Here is a 19,192-nt window from a genome sequence, read left to right as displayed (position 1 = left end):
AGATTTGGTGTTGAAATTTTTTTAACTGATTCTTAAAAAGGATTAAAACAAATGAGCACCTAATTATAAAGCTTTTTATAAAGTCAAGAATGTATTTTTTCAGAAGAGCTCTTATTTTATTAGATATAGGTGAAAGAGATTTTTTAAAGCCTATAAATTCAAATTTTATGAAAAAGTATTATACTTCAAATTATATTTTCTTTGTCCAATGCAATAAAAATGTTAATTTTGGTGCGTGCAACATATATTCTAGTGTATGAGTCACCATATTATCTTTAAACAGAGTGTATGGCAATTACCAATGATCAAAAGCAACCTTTCTTAGTGTTATTTTTATTTGTTTTAGTGGTGCCTCCTTCTTTAGGTAATATATGTATTGTAATCCTTGTTAATTTGGTATCGGTAAGACTTTTTTTTCCTCTCTTTCTCCCCTCCTTAAAGTAAGTGTTGTCCTTAAAATACTTCAAAGTAGCTTTTCAATTTTTTTTTAAATTTATTTCTTATTATTTTATTTGTATTTTTTATTTGAATAAATTATTTCAATTTGAAAATTATTTTTAATTTCATCCACCCTTCAATTTTTTCATCTCTCAAATTAGCCCACATTTTTGTTATTGTTATTTTCTAAAATTAGGTGATTTTTAAAATTAGTTTTGTTTTATGATTTCATCCTTCTTAATTTTTTTCTATCATATTTGATCTTTATTATTTTATTATTTTTTTCTTTAGCAAATTTTTTTAATCATTTTTTTAATTTTATCATTTAATGTTAATTTGGTTAGCAATTAGGCTTTTTAATTGAGTTTGGGTCTAGGATTTCACAGGTCATGAATTTGGATGATTAACCTAGGTTTAGAAGATCTGTCTGGGTTTACTTTATTTTTCATACTATTAAATTAGGATTGCTTAAAAAAAACATTTATTAGATTAGCCATGCTTATTAAACCCAATCGACTTAATGAATGAAATCTCTATTTTATATTGCTTTTTTATAAACTCTATTATCACCTTAATGTTTTTCTTTGTTAGTGTTTAGAAAAATTTGGTCTGGCCTGAGGTATAATGCCAACCACCAATATAGATTTGTTAGAGCCACTTTTGTTACATCTTTTTTTTTAAATTGACTTTTTTTTTTTGACCTTTAATATTTGGTTCTTTAAAACTACCCTTTATAATTTATTTCAATAAGGATTTTATGGGGTCATTGCCCATCTCATGTCCTAAATTATAAATTTTAGAGATTAATCATAGTTGATTTAAGTCAATCTAATAAGTTATCGTCTCAATTTTATTTTTTAAAATGTCATCAAACATGTCATCATTTAAATATTTTAAAAGTGTTTCATCTGGTATGCATTAAATGTTTTATTTTTTGACATCTTTATATTAATTTATCTTAATTTTATGACTCAAGTTGTAGATTTAACTAATTAACATGAGTTGCCTCAAGTTGTTTTTTAGTTTATTTTTTCTAATTGATTTTCTTTTTCAATTTCATCTTTTAAAATTAAATTGGTTAAAAATTAGACTTTATATTTTTTTATTTGTTTTCCATGGAGTTATCCAATTTCATAACCTACATTGCAAGTTTGACAAGTTGGCTTATGTTGACTATATTTTTTTTTATTGAATATACTTTTAATTGGGTTTGTATTTTTTTTATTTGCTTTTAATGAGGTTATTTTGATTTCATGATCCGAGTCATAGTTTTTCATAAGTTAATTTAGATTGATTTGTTACATCGTTTTAATTTATTTTTTAATTTTATTTTTTAATATTAAATTGATTAGGAATTGGTTTTTATAATTATTTTAATTTTCTTTTTAACTTAAATTGGTTCAACATATAGACATCTTAATATTTTTTAAAATATTATTCAATATATTGACATATTAATATTTTAAAAAATATACTCCATTATATCATAATTAATATTTTTTTATTAAAAACTATATTAATAATATTTAAATAATTTTTTATATTAAAAAAACTAACCTGAACAACACACCAATAATATAAATATTTTTCGAGAAGGATTTAGCTATCACCATAACGTTTCGATAACAAAACCTAATATAAATTGATCGTACCATTGTTTTATGACGAAAAAAGCTTAAACAAATCCAATTTTAACACATTCACATACCAAACAGTCACGAGTTGCATTTAGGCACGGAACTGAAGAAAACCTGAACATGACAACAAGCGCTAACTTCTTCTAATCTGCCGTTAAAAAGAATAGTAAACAACCGTACACGTGTCTACCAATCGTCTATAAATATTTAGATCATCGGCTCTCCTCAAACCCTCTCTCACCCATAACCCTCCTATACGGGTTTTCTATTACACAACCGTAACATCTGTTCAAAACCAAACCCTAGATCCCTCTCTCTCCAATTACTTGATATAACCATGGTTTCCGACGCCAGCAAGAAGAAGGCTGCTCAAAAGAAGGCGGCGGCCGCTGCCAAGAGAGGTGGAAAAGCAGCTGCAACCTCCTCAAAAGCAGCGGCGGCTGCCGATTCGCAGAATGGAGTTGTTGATAAGTTGTCGAATGGAGTTGGAGCTCTTCAGGTTTCCGATCGGACTTGTACTGGCGTCCTATGCTCACATCCTCTTTCCAGAGATATCCGCGTATGTTTGTTGATTTTTGTTTTTTAAATAATAAAGCTTAATCTATATATATATAGATTGATTGGTTGGTTGATTTATTTTTATGTTTTATTGACCTTTTTTTTTTCTAAGTCTTGTTAGATGTTGATTATAACGCAGGTTTTTACTTAATTTTTTTATTAGGCTCCTTAATTAATTTGATCGCACCATTTTTTTTCTCAAGGTTCTTTTAGATGGTTCTCTAATTCTAAGCTGCAAGAGCTTATTGTAAGGGTTAATTGGTTAGCTGTAAGAGTGTCTCCAATTGCCATATCTTGCTTTCAATATCTAAAGATAATTATTTTGATTTTTTTTTTGTATTTCTGATTGTGATTCTGATCATATAGATATTAAATCAAATGCCCTGCGATATTTTAATAGATATATTAACGTGCAGTTTCTTCAATTGATATATTCCAAAGGATATATTATGTTATATGATTGCTAGTCTTGCACGCATCACACCAGAATTATAATTTAGTCTCACCATTAGCTTATTGTTGCTAGCTTGGTGTACCTAGACAAGTGCCTGTGCGAGCAGCTGTGTCTGTCATCAGTGCATTCTGGCAACCGTGAACATGCAATGTATAGACTAAAAATTTTCTTTTCTGAATGAATATAAGCTATTGTTCACCCTTCTGGGATTCCTTGGAGGAGGTAATATCAAGTGATGAGGGTTTTTTTTATTGCTTATTTGTATAGAGTTGAAATCTTGGTTCAAAAGGTAATGTTATGGAAAATAACTTAGATCTTCATTGCAGATTGAATCATTGTCAGTTACTTTTCATGGACATGATCTCATTGTTGATTCTGAGCTGGAGCTAAACTATGGCAGGTTTGCATATTCTTACCTAATTGGTGCATGTGTCATAGAACTTCATATTGAAAAAGAAATTCATTCAATTTTTTTCCCCATCTGTTCATCATTTTGTACTTCAGACGATATGGATTGCTTGGTTTAAATGGATGTGGGAAATCAACACTCCTAGCTGCAATAGGGTGTCGAGAGCTTCCAATTCCAGAGCACATGGACATATATCACCTCACCAGGGAGATTGAAGCTTCTGACATGTCTTCACTTGAGGCTGTGATAAGCTGTGATGAGGAGAGGTTGGAGTTGGAGAAAGAAGCAGAGGCCTTGGCTGCACAGGTATTTCCTTGTGACTAAAAATAATTTTGGTGTATTTCAGAACATGTGAATGATGTATGTTATTGTGACTTCCATGTGTGATTGATCATTTATTTTGGCTTGGCTTGGCTTGGATATAGGATGATGGAGGTGGAGAAGCTCTTGATCGTGTTTATGAGCGTTTGGAGGCCATGGATGTGGCAACTGCAGAGAAACGTGCTGCTGAAATTTTGTTTGGTCTTGGATTTAACAAGCAAATGCAAGCAAAGAAAACTCGAGATTTTTCTGGTGGCTGGAGAATGAGGATTGCATTAGCTCGGGCTTTGTTCATGAACCCAACTGTCCTCTTACTTGATGAGCCAACCAATCATCTTGGTAAGCTCCCCTAGCACTGATGTTTGCTCATTACATTTTCCAAATCTCTTGTGTGGTATTTTGGCTACTTTGTTTTTTTGAGAAAAGAAAAACTCTCTAGGGATTTGTGAGTTTGTAAGTACATGCCATTATTTTTCTTCTGCATGTTAAACTGGACTAGGATTTTTTGGATTTAAAATCTGTTCTTGCCTTGAATGTTTGCAAGTACATTTAGGAGACCACAACACCCTACTTGATGGAAAAGAAAGCAAAACTCAAGATAAGAAAACTATGCTATGTCCTGTCCTATTGAGCGTGAGATGTGAATCCTTTATCCATGACACAGAAAGCAAAACTCAAGATAAGAAAACTATACTATGTCCTGTCCTATTGAGCATGAGATGTGAATCCTTTATCCATGACACTGTATCATGAGAAGTCAAAAAAACTATCAAATATTAAAAAGAAAAAAAGCTCCGTAATGCAAGTTGTTCTGGGAAGATTCTTAAGTTTTCTGTCTGAACTCTCCTAAGAAGTGTGAATTTTGCATGCACATCCTTATAAGCCCTTTGATTTTCTTCATTCAAAAATCTACAAAAACATCAGTGACAGGTCCACATGTAACTTGAAATCATGACCTGTTACAGCCTGTTTAGAATATTGGTTACAGTAATGATTTCAATTCAATTCTATTGGATTTATTAGTTGAGTTGGATCTATCCAAGAACTTAAGGCGTATAATGACTGACATATTCTGAATCATAGATTGTTTGTCTTTCTTTTTACCAGTTTCCAACTCTTCTCTGCACATTCTAACTTACAATTCTATATGACATCAAATTTTTATGTTTGGAAGTGTGGATTTTCTAGGAAATTCAGCTCTACACGTTGATTTCCACCCAATTGAAATTCAACCTTGAAGGGTCTGATTTCATGTGGATTACCGTTGAATGGTCACACACCATGCGACAGAAATATATTCATAAAAAGGGGTTCTGTTTTGCAAGTATTTTTAATCCCATTTGTGGTCAACAATAAGGGGGAAAAAAGAAATTTGAACACCAAACTATTGGACAACTATTTACTTCTATCAACATCTGCACTTTTTACTCATTTCTATAGAAGATTTGAATTCAACTCTTCACTTGAATTTTTCAAAACAGACAATTAGTTCCAATCCTGTGACATTTGTTTCAGTGAAAACATGGAGGACTTGGGCCAAACTCACGTGATTTATTTGCCATGACTAAAAGCAAGGAAATTCATTTATTTTCAGATAATGCAAAACTTTTTGGAATTCTCCTGTTGATGTTTGTTAGCATGGGGACTTTATTTTTCAGCTTGTGTGGCAGACAGTATACCGAATTGAGTTTTATTATGTTGGGTGAAATGTTGAAAGTTATGACCATCTAACAATTTTATGTTAGTTACTTTTCATGCTATTTTCCTTGTTTGTTGGCACACAAGTGTGTTTGACTCTTTAAAGTTCAGTTCTCATATATTGGGAGAAGAATGGCCTGGGAGGAGTTTTAAGGGGTTTGTGAAATCTGCAAAAGTTTCTTGTTAATGATCAATTCTTTTATGTTGTGACAGACCTTGAAGCCTGTGTCTGGTTGGAGGAAACTTTAAAGAACTTTGAACGCATTCTAGTTGTGGTTTCTCACTCTCAGGATTTCTTGAATGGTGTCTGCACAAACATTATCCACATGCAAAACAAGAAATTGAAAATCTACACTGGTAACTATGATCAGTATGTTCAGACTCGTTCTGAACTGGAAGAAAACCAGATGAAACAGTACAAATGGGAGCAGGATCAGATTTCTTCCATGAAGGAGTATATTGCCCGATTTGGGCATGGGTCAGCAAAGTTAGCTCGTCAGGCGCAGAGCAAGGAGAAAACTCTTGCTAAAATGGAACGTGGTGGGCTTACAGAAAGGGTTGTGAGAGACCATGTTCTGGTCTTTCGCTTTGTTGATGTGGGGAAGCTCCCACCACCCGTGCTTCAGTTTGTTGAAGTAACCTTTGGCTACACGCCTGATAACCTTATTTATAAGAATCTTGACTTTGGTGTCGATCTGGACTCTAGGGTTGCGCTGGTTGGCCCCAATGGAGCTGGAAAGAGTACCTTGCTGAAGCTAATGACGGGTGACTTGGTTCCTTTAGATGGCATGGTTCGCCGGCACAATCACTTGAGGATTGCGCAATTTCATCAACACTTGACTGAGAAACTAGACCTGGAATTATCTGCTCTGCTTTTTATGATAAGAGAGTATCCAGGGAATGAGGAAGAAAAAATGAGGGCAGCGATTGGGAAGTTTGGGTTGACAGGCAAGGCCCAGGTGATGCCCATGAATAATTTGTCAGATGGGCAGAGGAGCAGGGTGATTTTTGCTTGGCTGGCATTTAGGCAACCCCACATGCTGCTTCTGGATGAGCCAACCAACCATTTGGATATTGAGACCATCGACTCCCTGGCGGAGGCATTGAATGAGTGGGATGGGGGTCTGGTTCTTGTTAGCCATGATTTCAGGCTCATAAACCAGGTAGCGCAGGAGATATGGGTATGTGAGAATCAGGCTGTTACCCGGTGGGAGGGCGACATTATGGACTTCAAGGCTCACCTCAAGATGAAGGCAAGGTTGTCTGATTGAGTTGAGTTGGATCACAGGGACAGATTCGGATAGTGGTTGAGTATCACGAGGCCGAGTGGGTGATTTTAGTTTCCCCAGGATGAAGAAAGCAGCTTGTAGAGAGGAGGGGATGGGTGACAAGGGGCTTGTTTATTGTTTCGAGCCAAATGTTCATCGTATCCTTTGCTCGGTTACTAGGGAGTATTATTTCTGTTTTCTTTAATTACGATTGGCGATCTACTGCTAGACTTGGTCCTTTACCAAGGTGGTGGTATGTGACAATATTTATTTAGTTCAGAGGCGATGCTGATGTGATCCTCTTGTTACATGTGTACTCTGAAAAACATGTTATGCTACTTTCTTCCCTATGCTACTTTTATTCCGCTTTTAAAGTTTTGGTGTCGCCTACTGGATTTGCATCTGCATGATGGTAATAAAATGTTCCACTTGATTTTATAAGCTGGGCTTTGTGCGCTTTAAAGGAGGGGGCTGGATCATAATTACACTATTAGATGTCACATGGAGTCGCCCTTAACCTCACAAGTCTCAAGGAGTAGGAGGAGGAGCATGTTGGGTTTTCTATTCCGAGGCTTCAAATTTTCTTAAAATTTTTGGATTTTTTAATTTTAAACCATAAAAAATAAAATTTTTGGATTTTTTAATTTTAAACCCTAAAAGATAAAAGTTAAATAATACTTGATTTAAAATTAAAATTAAAATAAGATGTATTAAAAAAAATTATAGATAATGGTGTATTTATTTTTGTAGGATTTATATAATCTCTAACATAATTATTCCTATTATAAAGGTTATATTTTCTAAAAATAATAAGGATATTTTATAAAATCTGTCATTTAATATATGTGACCATGTTAAAATAAAAATAAAATAAAAAAAATAAAAAAAATAATAAGACATCCTTTTTTTTTGCTCTCTTCGAAGTAAATTTGTTTTCCATGGTGTAAATGGCCTGGGCTTTGGGCAGGTTTTAACAGTTTTCAACATCGAGGAGTGTATGGATTGATTATATTCTGATTTGGATTTGACTTCCCAGTTAAATATTATTTTCAATAAAAAAATTATTAACCATGAATGAAAATTGATTGTTAATGAATAGTTTATCAAAATTAATTTTTTATTTAATCAAATTATAGTAAAAATATATTTTATCTAAATAAATCTCACATTATATATATATAAAAATTATAGCTGAATAATTCTTGGAAGTTGCACTTATTGAAAATACTATCCAAATATAAATATATTTTCTCTAAATAAATCTCACTTATATGAAGCATAAAAATACAAGTATAGCTTAATCAAAATATTTTTTAAATTAAATATATATAAAATAATTAAAAAACTATTTTAAAAAGGTTAAATAAAAAAATAAAAAATTTGAGAGGGTATTAATTTAAATATAAATTAAAAAATTATTTAAAAAAATATTTAAAAAAAACCACAATTTGTTTTAAAATGAAAAATTACAAAAAAAAAGAAGCAACTTGACCCATTTAGAAAAGGCATGCATGCATGCATGCTCTTTTTTATATATATATATATATAAAAAAAAAATGAAATTTGATTGGATGATATTTTGTTAGCCTCATTATTTCTTTAAATAAAAAATTTTAGATGACACATCATGTGGTCTTTCCTAGATTATGTCATGTGGTCTTCCCTAGATTATAGGAACTATGATGGTTAAAAAATGAGGTTTATATTTTTTTTTATCTAAAAACTCATTTTCAATCTATTTTTGATTTATAACACTTAGAAAAGAGTAAGCATTTAAAAAAAAAACATAAATAACCCTAAAACACACACACACACACACACACAAACCCAATATCAATCCAAAACTAAAAATTTTCTTGAGCTTAGATATGTTTTTAGGAAATTTTATGGTGAAAAAACAACAAAGTAGAACTCTATCAAATGAAACCCATTAATATAAAGATCTATTATTTTTATGGTCAAAATTAATGTCAATATTGATTATCTCTCTACTAATAAAATCTGATAATCTCTGTCTCTCACTCTCAAATTAGGAAATAAAAAATAAAAAAAATAAAATTTTATATCAAAATTTATTTTTTGAAACTTAAAGGGATCTAAATTGTATTATTTTTAAAGATGGAGGACCTAAGAGTATTTTTCACCAAAAATCTAGAACACTTATTTTTTGCACCCTTTTCATTTTGATTATTTTCTTTCGATTCCACTTGTATTTAAAAAATCAAAAGCAATTGATTTTCAATTATGATCAAATTTTTCTAAATAAAACTTTGAAGATCAAAATAAATTAATAAAAAAATAAACAACGAGCCCACAGTAATATGTGAGTGTGTGAATATTGTTTCTTTGGTGAAAATGCCATATCTTTTAGAGTTTTCAATAACTAGATTTGTGGCTTATACTATATCTCAAGCCGAACTAAAATTTCCCTAGCACATAAAAAGGATGCTCAAATAGAGAAAGAAAAACTTAAGACTCAAGTCATAGATTTAAATGTGTTCAATAAAGTCATTTAATTTAATAACATTGTAATAAAAAAAGGTCAATAACAATAAAAAAAAGCAAAACAAAAAAGACTAATAAAAAAAATTTAAATGCTTGCCAATAGTATAAAAATATATTCTTAAAATATTTTTCAATGATCTCAAAGATATCATTTAATAACAAAGTAAAAAATAAATGATAATGAGATAACCTTATAAAGAGAGAGAAAAAAAAAATTAAAAGCTTAATCACCTGCAAATCAAATGGTAAATGATGATTTGAAATTTTTTTTTTTAAAAGAATAAAAAGACTTGACTCAAGTTAACATGTCAAATTCATGATCTAGTTGTGAGGTCAAAGATAATCTCACACAAAAACATTTGAATAAAACAATAAAAGTCAACTCTTAAGCGAACTAAAATAATATAAGTCTACATAAAGAAAAATCAATTACAAAATATAAAAAAAATACCCGAGTCAACCATGGTTAACTTGACTAATATATAATACAAGATACGAGAACGAGATAATTTTATTTAAATGATGAAATTAAAAAAAAATTAATTTAAAAAAGACCTATAAAAGGAATAAAGTTAAATTGAACTAATTTTCAAACCCGTGACTCAATTTATGAGATTGAGTTACCTCATAGAAAGCAAATACAAAAAACTCTTGAAGCAAAATTCTCTATCATTCAAAATTAAAAAATAAAACCAAAAGAAATCAAAACAATAATGATTATCGTATCTAGAATAAAAATTAAATAAAATAAAATAATTAAGGATGAAATTAAAAAATAACAAGGGACAAAATTAAAAAATAAGAATACAAGGTTAAAAACTAAAAAATAATAATAAAAAAATGGTGACTAAATATGATAGATGAAAAAAAATTAAAGAATAATGAAATTAAAAAAAATATAAACCAAATATAAAAAAAATAAATTAAAAGATTACTTAGCAAGCAATAAAACCGAGGTGGAGAGTAAAAAAAAAAAGTTACCAAAACCAAACCAAAAGTTTTTTTAGCCATGTACGTTGCCTTGGGATAGAAAGGGGTGAAGACAAAATGGTGCACTGAAAGCTACCATAGGGTTGTTGTAGGACGCATCATGCACTGCCTCAATAGTGCAAATATCTTTCATTATGCATGCCCTAGTTTCTATTTAAAAGAATATTTTTTATTTATTAGAATACTAAATTAACTATATTTTCTAAATTTAAACTAAAAAAACCCATACCATCCTTGTATATAATATATCAAAATCACCCATAAACAAATTAAAATTTATCTTTCTTCCATCTCAGTTCCTCTTTTTTGGTAATGATTTGAATTTATTATCTATTATTCCTTAATGCAACCATTTCAAAATATAACTAGATTTTTGGCCTTGCACCATGATGTAGATTGAATTTTATTTTTTCTAGACATAAAAAATATAAAGATATTACTAATATATTTTTTAGTAAAAAATATATTAATTATGGACTCAGAAAATAATGTATATTGGATGACATTTTTTTTTATAAATATTGAGATAGTGATATATTGACAACATTTGTTTTTTAGTATTAAGATGATGACATATTGTATTGATTAAGATGACATTGGTTAATCTGCAAATTTCATGATTTGTGTTATAAGAATAATCTAATAAAAAAAATCGATAAAAATTATAAAATTCAATTCCGAATCAACCCAGCATTGAATGATAAAAATAAAAAAAATCAATTAAAAAAAAATAAAAAAATAACTCAAGTCAACTTGGGTAACTTAATAAACCTATGACCCGGTCATGACAACGAGATAACCTCACAGAAAGTAAAATGATAAAAATTTAAAAACTCAATTCTCAATTAATCTAATATTGAAGGATTAAACTAAAAAAAATCATTTAAAAAAATGATAAAAATATTCAAATTAACTTGGGTTAACCTATTAAATTTGCGATTCAGATCATGAGACATATATAATCTCATTGAAATTCAATTTAAAAAAGCTACAAAGTATAATCTACAACTAACCAAATATTAAGAGATGAAATAAAAAAAATCAATTAAAAAAGGACAAAAACCCCAAGTCAACTCGAGTCAACCTTTCAGACTTAAGACTTGTATTATGAAATCAAGATTACCCTATAGAAGGGGAATAAAAAAAAATTACAAAGCCTAATTCCTAACCAGTTCAATATTGAAGGATAATTGAAAAACAATCAACTAAAAAAATACAAAATACAAAGTAAATAGTAATAAAAAGAATGACGACAAATCTAACATAAAAGACAAATCGTAGGCCACATTGTTATTTTATGAGAGACTTAGGCAATGTTATTTTGGAGAAAGTTAAAAATGGAAGTCGAGGAGAGAAGAGAGAGAAAATAAAAGAAAAGAAAAATGGATGTTAGAGTCACACTTAAGAGTTAAAGTTATCATATGTTGTTCTATAGCAAAGTTCTCGTCGAGAAGATTCCAACGATACAAAAAAAAAAAGAAGAAGCTACCTTCAAAGCTTGGAGAAAGCATATTTTTCTCACTTTAGTCTTTGGTTAGGAAAAAAAGGAGCTAGATATTTGTACCAATTTCAAATTTTATCCCTACCGATTAAATTATTTTAATCAATGCAATCAATTTTTTTCTTGCCATATTAAGCAACAAATGATTGATAGATTTTTTTCCTCAACACTATAAGAACCTCACAAGCAAACCTATGCAAGCCACGAAGTTTGATCCTAAATCAACCCAATTGAAAAAAATAAAGCTAAAAATAAAAAAAAAACTTGTGAAATTATTACAATCTACAATAATTATACGTCTTGATCTATAATAGTTTCCCCTAAATGTTTTAGTTTTTTGTATATTTTTAATTTGTATATGGCGCACCCCAATCATAAACCTGATCTTCCTACTTTTGGAGCCATATATGCTTATAGGAAAATTAAAATTAATGAGGTCCAAAAATTATTACAAAAAGGAGGCAATGATAAAAAATGACATGACCATAAGATTGATGTCTTCTCTAAAATGTAGCAGTGTCTAAGTAATAAATAACCATGAAAGACCAAGATTAAACCATAAGGAGGTTAACTATATAAATTATAAATGGATGATGATGATGAATTGAAGAGGAGTTTAAGATTTAAGATTAATGTAAGGATTAGGCAAGGATAAAATAATTATTAAGGTTAGAGGATCCACTAATGGTATTTCAAATAAGTATAGTATAAACTCTTTTTATTACTTAACTGGAAATCACATATAAAGAAGGTTTCAATCAGATTATAAATTATTAACATGATTACATTAGTTATCTTATTCAAATAAAGTTAATATTTGTAAATATTATCAGGTATTCATGATTATAACTTAAGTTCATAATAAATCAAGTTCCTTTCATAGCACAATTATCAGTTATACCATATAGTTAGGCTATGAAAATGTGAAGTATTTGTTATACTAAAGGTTATACAACATAAATCTAGATTAATCATTTAACAAGCAAAGTATTAAGAGTGAATAAAATAATAAATACAAAATATGTTAGTATTAGACATTAAGGTCCATGTTGAGTTTATACTATACTTATTCTTACACCAATAGTGTAAGTTTTTCACCTTGATATAATAAATTTAACTAAACATAATGAAAGAAAGAAACATAAACAAACAAGATAAGAACATAAAAAAATATAAGCTAACTAAGTAAAGGAAATGAAATGAAAAGTATAAACAAAAGATTAATATAAACAAAACCTAAGCATTACAAAAATATAAAGAAAAAGAGCAAGAACATGATCTTGATCTGAAAACCAAGATGCCTAAATGCATGACAAACACCTCCATTTATAGGAATTTGTTTTTGAAACTATTGATTTATTGTTAATTGTTGAATGGGTGGCCGTATTTTGACTTGGTGACAATCCTTATCTTTTTGTCTGAACAAAACATCATTGCTAACATTAGAATTTGAATATACTATCTTTATGAAAGTTCTAGAAAATTATCTTATCTTTCCAACAAAAACAAATTAAGGTCATTTAGACTTCTAGAACTTGAGATATGGGCTGAAAACTAAATAGTATTTGGGCTGCAAGATAAATTTTGACTTCTCTGTTATTGCTACAATTTGAACTTGAAAACAATCTTTTTAAATCTTGAACTCCCATGAATGTTTTAGGCCTATGTATTAGCTTTCCATCCATATAGAGTAAACCCAAATCAAAGTTCTATAGCTTCAGATATGACCTAATGATTGAACAGTATTTCAGTTTGGACTGAATCAACATCTCTTTTCTAAGCTTATCCCTCTCTTTGTCTTCTCAATTTCATTAGTTAAACTCATAAATCAATCATTTTATTTATATGATAGACCTGAATTTAAGATGAACATTTATCATAAATTAAAGGTATTGACACGACTAAAAGATTGATGTTTTCTCCCAAGTGTAGGAGTGTCGAAGTAATAAATAACCTGGCAAGACCGGAGTCGAACCACATGAAGGTTAATTGTACAAATTATAAATAACAATTATAAACAACAATGACACGACTAAAAGATTGATGTCTTCTCCCAAGTGCAGGAGTGTCGAAGTAATAAATAACCCGGCAAGACCGGGGTCGAACCACAGGGAGGTTAATTATACAAATTATAAAAGACAATAGTACAACAACAATAATAATAAAAACAACAACAATAATAATATTAATAACAATAATAACAACAATGACAATAACAATAATAACTATAACAACTATAATAATAAAGAAAGAGAAGAAGAAGAAGATGATGATGATGAGAACTTAGAGATGAAATATTAAAGTAAGGATTAAACAATAATAATAACAAATGTCAAGGTTAGAGGTTCCACTAATGGTATATCAAACAAGTATAGTATAAACTCTTATTATTGAATTGGAAACCACACACAAAGGAGGTTCCAATCAGATTATATATTGTTAACATGATTACATTAGTCATCTTATTCAATTAATGCTAATACTTGTAAATCTCGTCAAACATTCATGATTATAACTTATGTTAACAACAAATCAAGTTCCTTTCATAGCTCAGGTGTCGGTTATACCATACATTATGGGCTATGAAAGTGCCAAGCATTTGTTGTACCAAGTGTTATACAACATAAATCAAGATTAATCATTTAACAAGCAAAGTATTAAAGAGTGAACAAGATAACAAATATAAAACATGTTAGTATCAAACATTAAAGTCCATATTAAGTTTACACTATACTTATTCTTACACCATTAGTGTAACCTTTTCACCTTGACATAACTAACTTAGCTAGACATAATGAAAGAAAGCAAAATAGATAAACAAAATAAGAACATAAAAGTTAACTAAGTAAAGGAAAGGAAATGAAAGGCATAAACTTAATATTAATGAAAACAAAGCATAAAAAATACAAAGAGAGAAAGGAAGAGAATGATCTTGATCTGGAAACCAAGATGCCTAAATGCATGGCAAATGCCTCCTTTTATAGGCCAAAATTGAGAACTATTGATTTGATGACTAATTGATAAGTGGGTGGCCAACTTTTGACTTGGTGACAATCCTTATCTTCTCTTGTCTGCCCAAAACGTCATTGATAACGTCAAAACTGGAGCCAGGTGCAAACATGAAAGTTGTAGGCAATTGTCTCAGCTTTCTTGTGTAAAAAATTCAGCTCATTTGGACTTCTAGAACTCCAGATATGGCCAAAATACCGAACAGTGCTCGGGCTGGAAGACAGATTCGGGCTTCTTTGTTGTTTCTACAATTTGGACTTGATAATGGCCTTTTTAGATCTTGGGCTCCATATGAAAGTTGTAGGCCTATGTCTTACCTTTGGACTGCACCGGCATCTCTTTTCTAAGTTTGGCCATCTCTTTGTCCTTCCAATTTCAGTTCTTAAATTCATCAATCAATCCTTTCATTTATGTGATAGGCCTGTATTTAAAATGAATATTTAGCATAAATTAAAGGTATCTTATATTATTAGATATAATATTATAAAACATGCTTTAATTAAGGAGTTATTGATACTTCAATTGCAAAATAATGACATAAAACTTTGATAAAAAATACACTTTTAAGTACTAATCACACCCCCCAACCAACTTATTACTAGTCTCTAGTAATTAAAGTGTGAAAATAGAAAAACAATTTACAAATTCCACAAAGCAAGGTATTCATCATTCAACTTTCATTAATTTATCCACATAAACAAACTCTCATTAAATTTATATATCTTCTCAATACCTCTTAACAAGATATTAATAATTTTTTTTTCCTCAATAAATTAACACATAATTATAGGGCTTTTCATGAAAGAAAACAAAATGTTTGTTCTAATGTTTAAGGTTAACTTCCTTGGGTTGAAATTATTATAATTTTTTTCTTTTTTTTCTTTTTTTAAATATATACACATATAACATAAAACACCATGCATCTTTAACCCATGTAACGAGCTTTCAGCTAATGACTCCCAGACCAGTTGGTTTTAGGGCATTAGGTGTTGAGACACCCTTACGAGTTTAGAAACTCGGTTCGCAGATACTGATATGTAGATAGTGCAATGTTTGATTTTCGTAAGCTTTTCTCCTCAACCCATGTAACAAGCATTGGGCCAATAGCTCTCAAGTCAGTTGACTTTAGGGTATTAGGTGTTAAAACACCCCTTCGGGCTTAATTGTTTAGGTTAGGGAGGCTACAAAACCAAACTTATCTACCTTTTTATTATCATCATTTCATTTTTTGCTCTTTTTTTTGTTTTTTTTTCAAATTATATACTATCCTTTTCCCTTGGTTGTTACCTTTTTAACAAAAGAATATAATTAGTGTAATAATCCAATGTGCAACCCACAATCATATGTTAAAGTGTGTGTATGAAAATTAAGGTTTAAGAATGCATGTTAAATTAGTATATGAGCAGAATTAAGTGATAGTAATGCGAGAGTTTGTAACCTGAATATTTCAAGAAGTATTATGGTAGACCTTATTAAGAATGGTTACTAAGATGCGTCTCAAGAGTCATAAAAGGATCTCCTTTACTCTGCCATCCTTGTAACAACAATTTTGCACATGTTTTATGAAATGGAAAATAATTTTTTTTTTATCAACTACTACCCTCTCCCCCCAACCAAAATGAGACATTGTCTTCAATGTTCTAAGGTAGAAAGATAGAATATAGAAGATATCACCAGAAATAATGAACACTGATAAACCTGAAACACACTTAAACAAAACAAAAATAAGAAATAACAAAACACAATACTAAAAAAAAAAGACATAAAAATTCACAAATGAAGACTCAAATCTAATCTAAGCTTTTTATGGCTTTCTTTAGATGATCAATTTATGCGACTCAAGAAGGGATCAATTATAGGAATGAAAGATTGTAGTTGGTCAATCAATTGTTCAGCAGTAGCAGCAGAGATTATGATTTGTCGTGCAGAAGATGTTAGAAATTCTTGTTCCACAGCATGATCAAGAAAAGACAACAACTTATTATAATAACCATTAACATTTAACAAACCTATGGGTTTATGGTGAATGTGCAGTTGGCCCCAAGAGGAAATATGAAAGATCTTTTCTGACACGACTAAAAGATTGATGTCTTCTCCCAAGTGCAGGAGTGTCGGAGTAATAAATAACCCGGTAAGACCGGGGTCGAACCATAGGGAGGTTAATTGTACAAATTATAAATAAAAACAATATAACAACAATAACAACAACAACAACAACAACAACAACAACAACAATAATAATAGTAATAACAATAATAATAACAATAATAACAACAACAACAACAACAACAACAACAATAATAATAATAAAGAAAAAGAAGGAGAAAAATTGGAGCCACTCGAAAACATGAAAGTAGTAGACAATTGTCTCAGCTTTCTTGTGTAAACAATTCAGCTCATTTCGACTTCTAGAACTCCAGATATGGCCAAAATAATGAACAGTGCTCGGGCTGGAAGACAGATTCAGACTTCTTTGTTGTTGCTACAATTTGGACTTGAAAATGATATTTTTAGATCTTGGGCTCCATATGAAAATTGAAGGCCTATATCTTACCTTTCCATCCATATAAAGTAGACCTAAGTCCGAGATCTATAGCTCCAGATATGACCCAATTATCAAACAGTGTTCCGGTTTGGATTGCACCGACATCTCTTTTCTAAGTTTGGCCATCTCTTTGTCCTTCCAATTTCAGTTCTTAAATTCATCAATCAATCCTTTCATTTATGTGATAGGCCTGCATTTAAAATGAACATTTACCATAAATTGAAGGTATCTTATATTATTAGATATATTATTATAAAACATGCTTTAGTTAAGGAGTTATTAATACTTCAAGTGCAAAATGATGATATAAAACCTTGATAAAAATACACTTTTAAGTATCAATCACACCCCCCAACTAGCTTATTACTAGTCCCTAGTAATCAAAGCGTTAAAATAGAAAAACAATTTGCAAATTCCACAAAGTAAGGTGTTCATCATTTAACTTCCATTAATCTATCCAGATAAACAAACTCTCATTTAATTTATATACCTGCTCAATACCTCTTAACAAGATATTAATAAACCTTTCTTTTGTGCTCAATGTATCAACACATAATTATGGGGCTTTTCTTGGAAGAAAACAAAATTTTTGTTCTAATGTTTAAGGTTAACTTCCTTGGGTTGGGATTACTATTTTTGTCTTCTCTTCTTTTTTTTTTTGTCTCTTTTTTTTTTAACTCTATATACATATACTTTAAAAACATCATGCATCTTTAACCCATGTAACGAGCTTTCAGCTAATGACTCCCAGACCAGTTGGTCTTAGGGCATTAGGTGTTAAGACACCCCTACGAGCTTAGTAACTCGGGTCGCAGATACTGATATGTAGATAGTGCAATGTTTGATTCCCTTAAGCTTTTCTCCTCAACCCATGTAACAAGCGTTGGGCCAATAGCTCCCAAGTCAGTTGACTTTAGGGTATTAGGTGTTAAAACACCCCTTCGGACTTAATTGCTTAGGTTAGGGAGGCTACGAAATCAAACTTATCTACATTTTTATTATCATCTTTTTTTTTTCTTTTTTTCTTTTTTTTTTTCTTTTTTTTTTCTTTTTTTCTTTTTTTTTTATTTTTGTCTATTTTTTTTTTTAAAATATATATACATATAATTTAAAAACACCATGCATCTTTAACCCGTGTAATGAGCTTTCAGCTAATGACTCCCAAACCAGTTGGTCTTAGGGCATTAGGTGTTAAGACACCCCTACGAGCTTAGTAACTCGGGTCGTAGATACTGATATGTAGATAGTGCAATGTTTAATTTTCTTAAGCTTTTCTCCTCAACCCATAGTAACTCGGGTCGCAGATACTGATATGTAGATAGTGCAATGTTTGATTCCCTTAAACTTTTCTCCTCAACCATGTAACAAGTGTTGGGCCAATAGCTCCCAAGTTAGTTGACTTTAGGGTTTTAGGTGTTAAAATACCCCTTCGGGCTTAATTGCTTAGGTTAGGGAGGCTACGAAACCAAACTTATCTATATTTTTATTATTATCATTTTTTTTCTTTTTTCTTTTTTCTTTTTTTCATTTTTTCATTTTTTGTTGTTTTTCATTTTTTTCATTTTTTTTTAATTATATATTATCCCTTTCCCTTAGTTGTTACCTTTAACAAAAGAACATAAATAATATAATAATCCAATATGCAACCCACAATCATATGTTAAAATGTATGTATGTAAATTAAGATTTAAGAATACATGTTAAATAAGTATATGAGCAGAATTAAGTGATAACAATGCGAGAGTTTGTAAATCTGAATATTTCAAGAAGTATTATGATAGACCTTGTTACGAATAATTACTAAGATGCGTCTCAAGAGTCATAAAAAGTTCTCCTTACTCTGCCATCATAGTAACAAC

The 19,192-nt window shown here is 30.1% G+C and overlaps 1 protein-coding gene across 1 annotated transcript; it reads left to right on the top strand.

Moving 5' to 3' along the window:
- The first annotated feature begins 2,297 nt into the window (after positions 1 to 2,297).
- On the top strand, positions 2,298 to 7,221 carry LOC105111194 (ABC transporter F family member 1-like). Its single transcript, XM_011006487.1, has 5 exons — positions 2,298 to 2,634; positions 3,414 to 3,487; positions 3,592 to 3,802; positions 3,922 to 4,156; positions 5,729 to 7,221. The coding sequence occupies exons 1-5, from the start codon at positions 2,413 to 2,415 to the stop codon at positions 6,784 to 6,786; spliced, it is 1,800 nt and encodes a 599-aa protein (XP_011004789.1). The 5' UTR covers positions 2,298 to 2,412; the 3' UTR covers positions 6,787 to 7,221.
- The last annotated feature ends 11,971 nt before the right edge of the window (positions 7,222 to 19,192 follow it).

This window comes from Populus euphratica, unplaced genomic scaffold (genome assembly GCF_000495115.2).
Source record: "Populus euphratica unplaced genomic scaffold, PopEup_1.0 scaffold283.1, whole genome shotgun sequence".
Classification (NCBI taxonomy): domain Eukaryota; kingdom Viridiplantae; phylum Streptophyta; class Magnoliopsida; order Malpighiales; family Salicaceae; genus Populus; species Populus euphratica.
This window is presented reverse-complemented; position numbering and strand designations above follow the sequence as displayed.

Coding starts and splice junctions, on each gene's coding strand:
- LOC105111194 (XM_011006487.1), top strand. CDS start 2,413: ATGGTTTCCGACGCCAGCAAGAAGAAGGCTGCTCAAAAGAAGGCGGCG. Junction 3,488..3,591: donor CTGGAGCTAAACTATGGCAG/GTTTGCATATTC, acceptor TTTGTACTTCAG/ACGATATGGATTGCTTGGTT. Junction 4,157..5,728: donor TGAGCCAACCAATCATCTTG/GTAAGCTCCCCT, acceptor ATGTTGTGACAG/ACCTTGAAGCCTGTGTCTGG.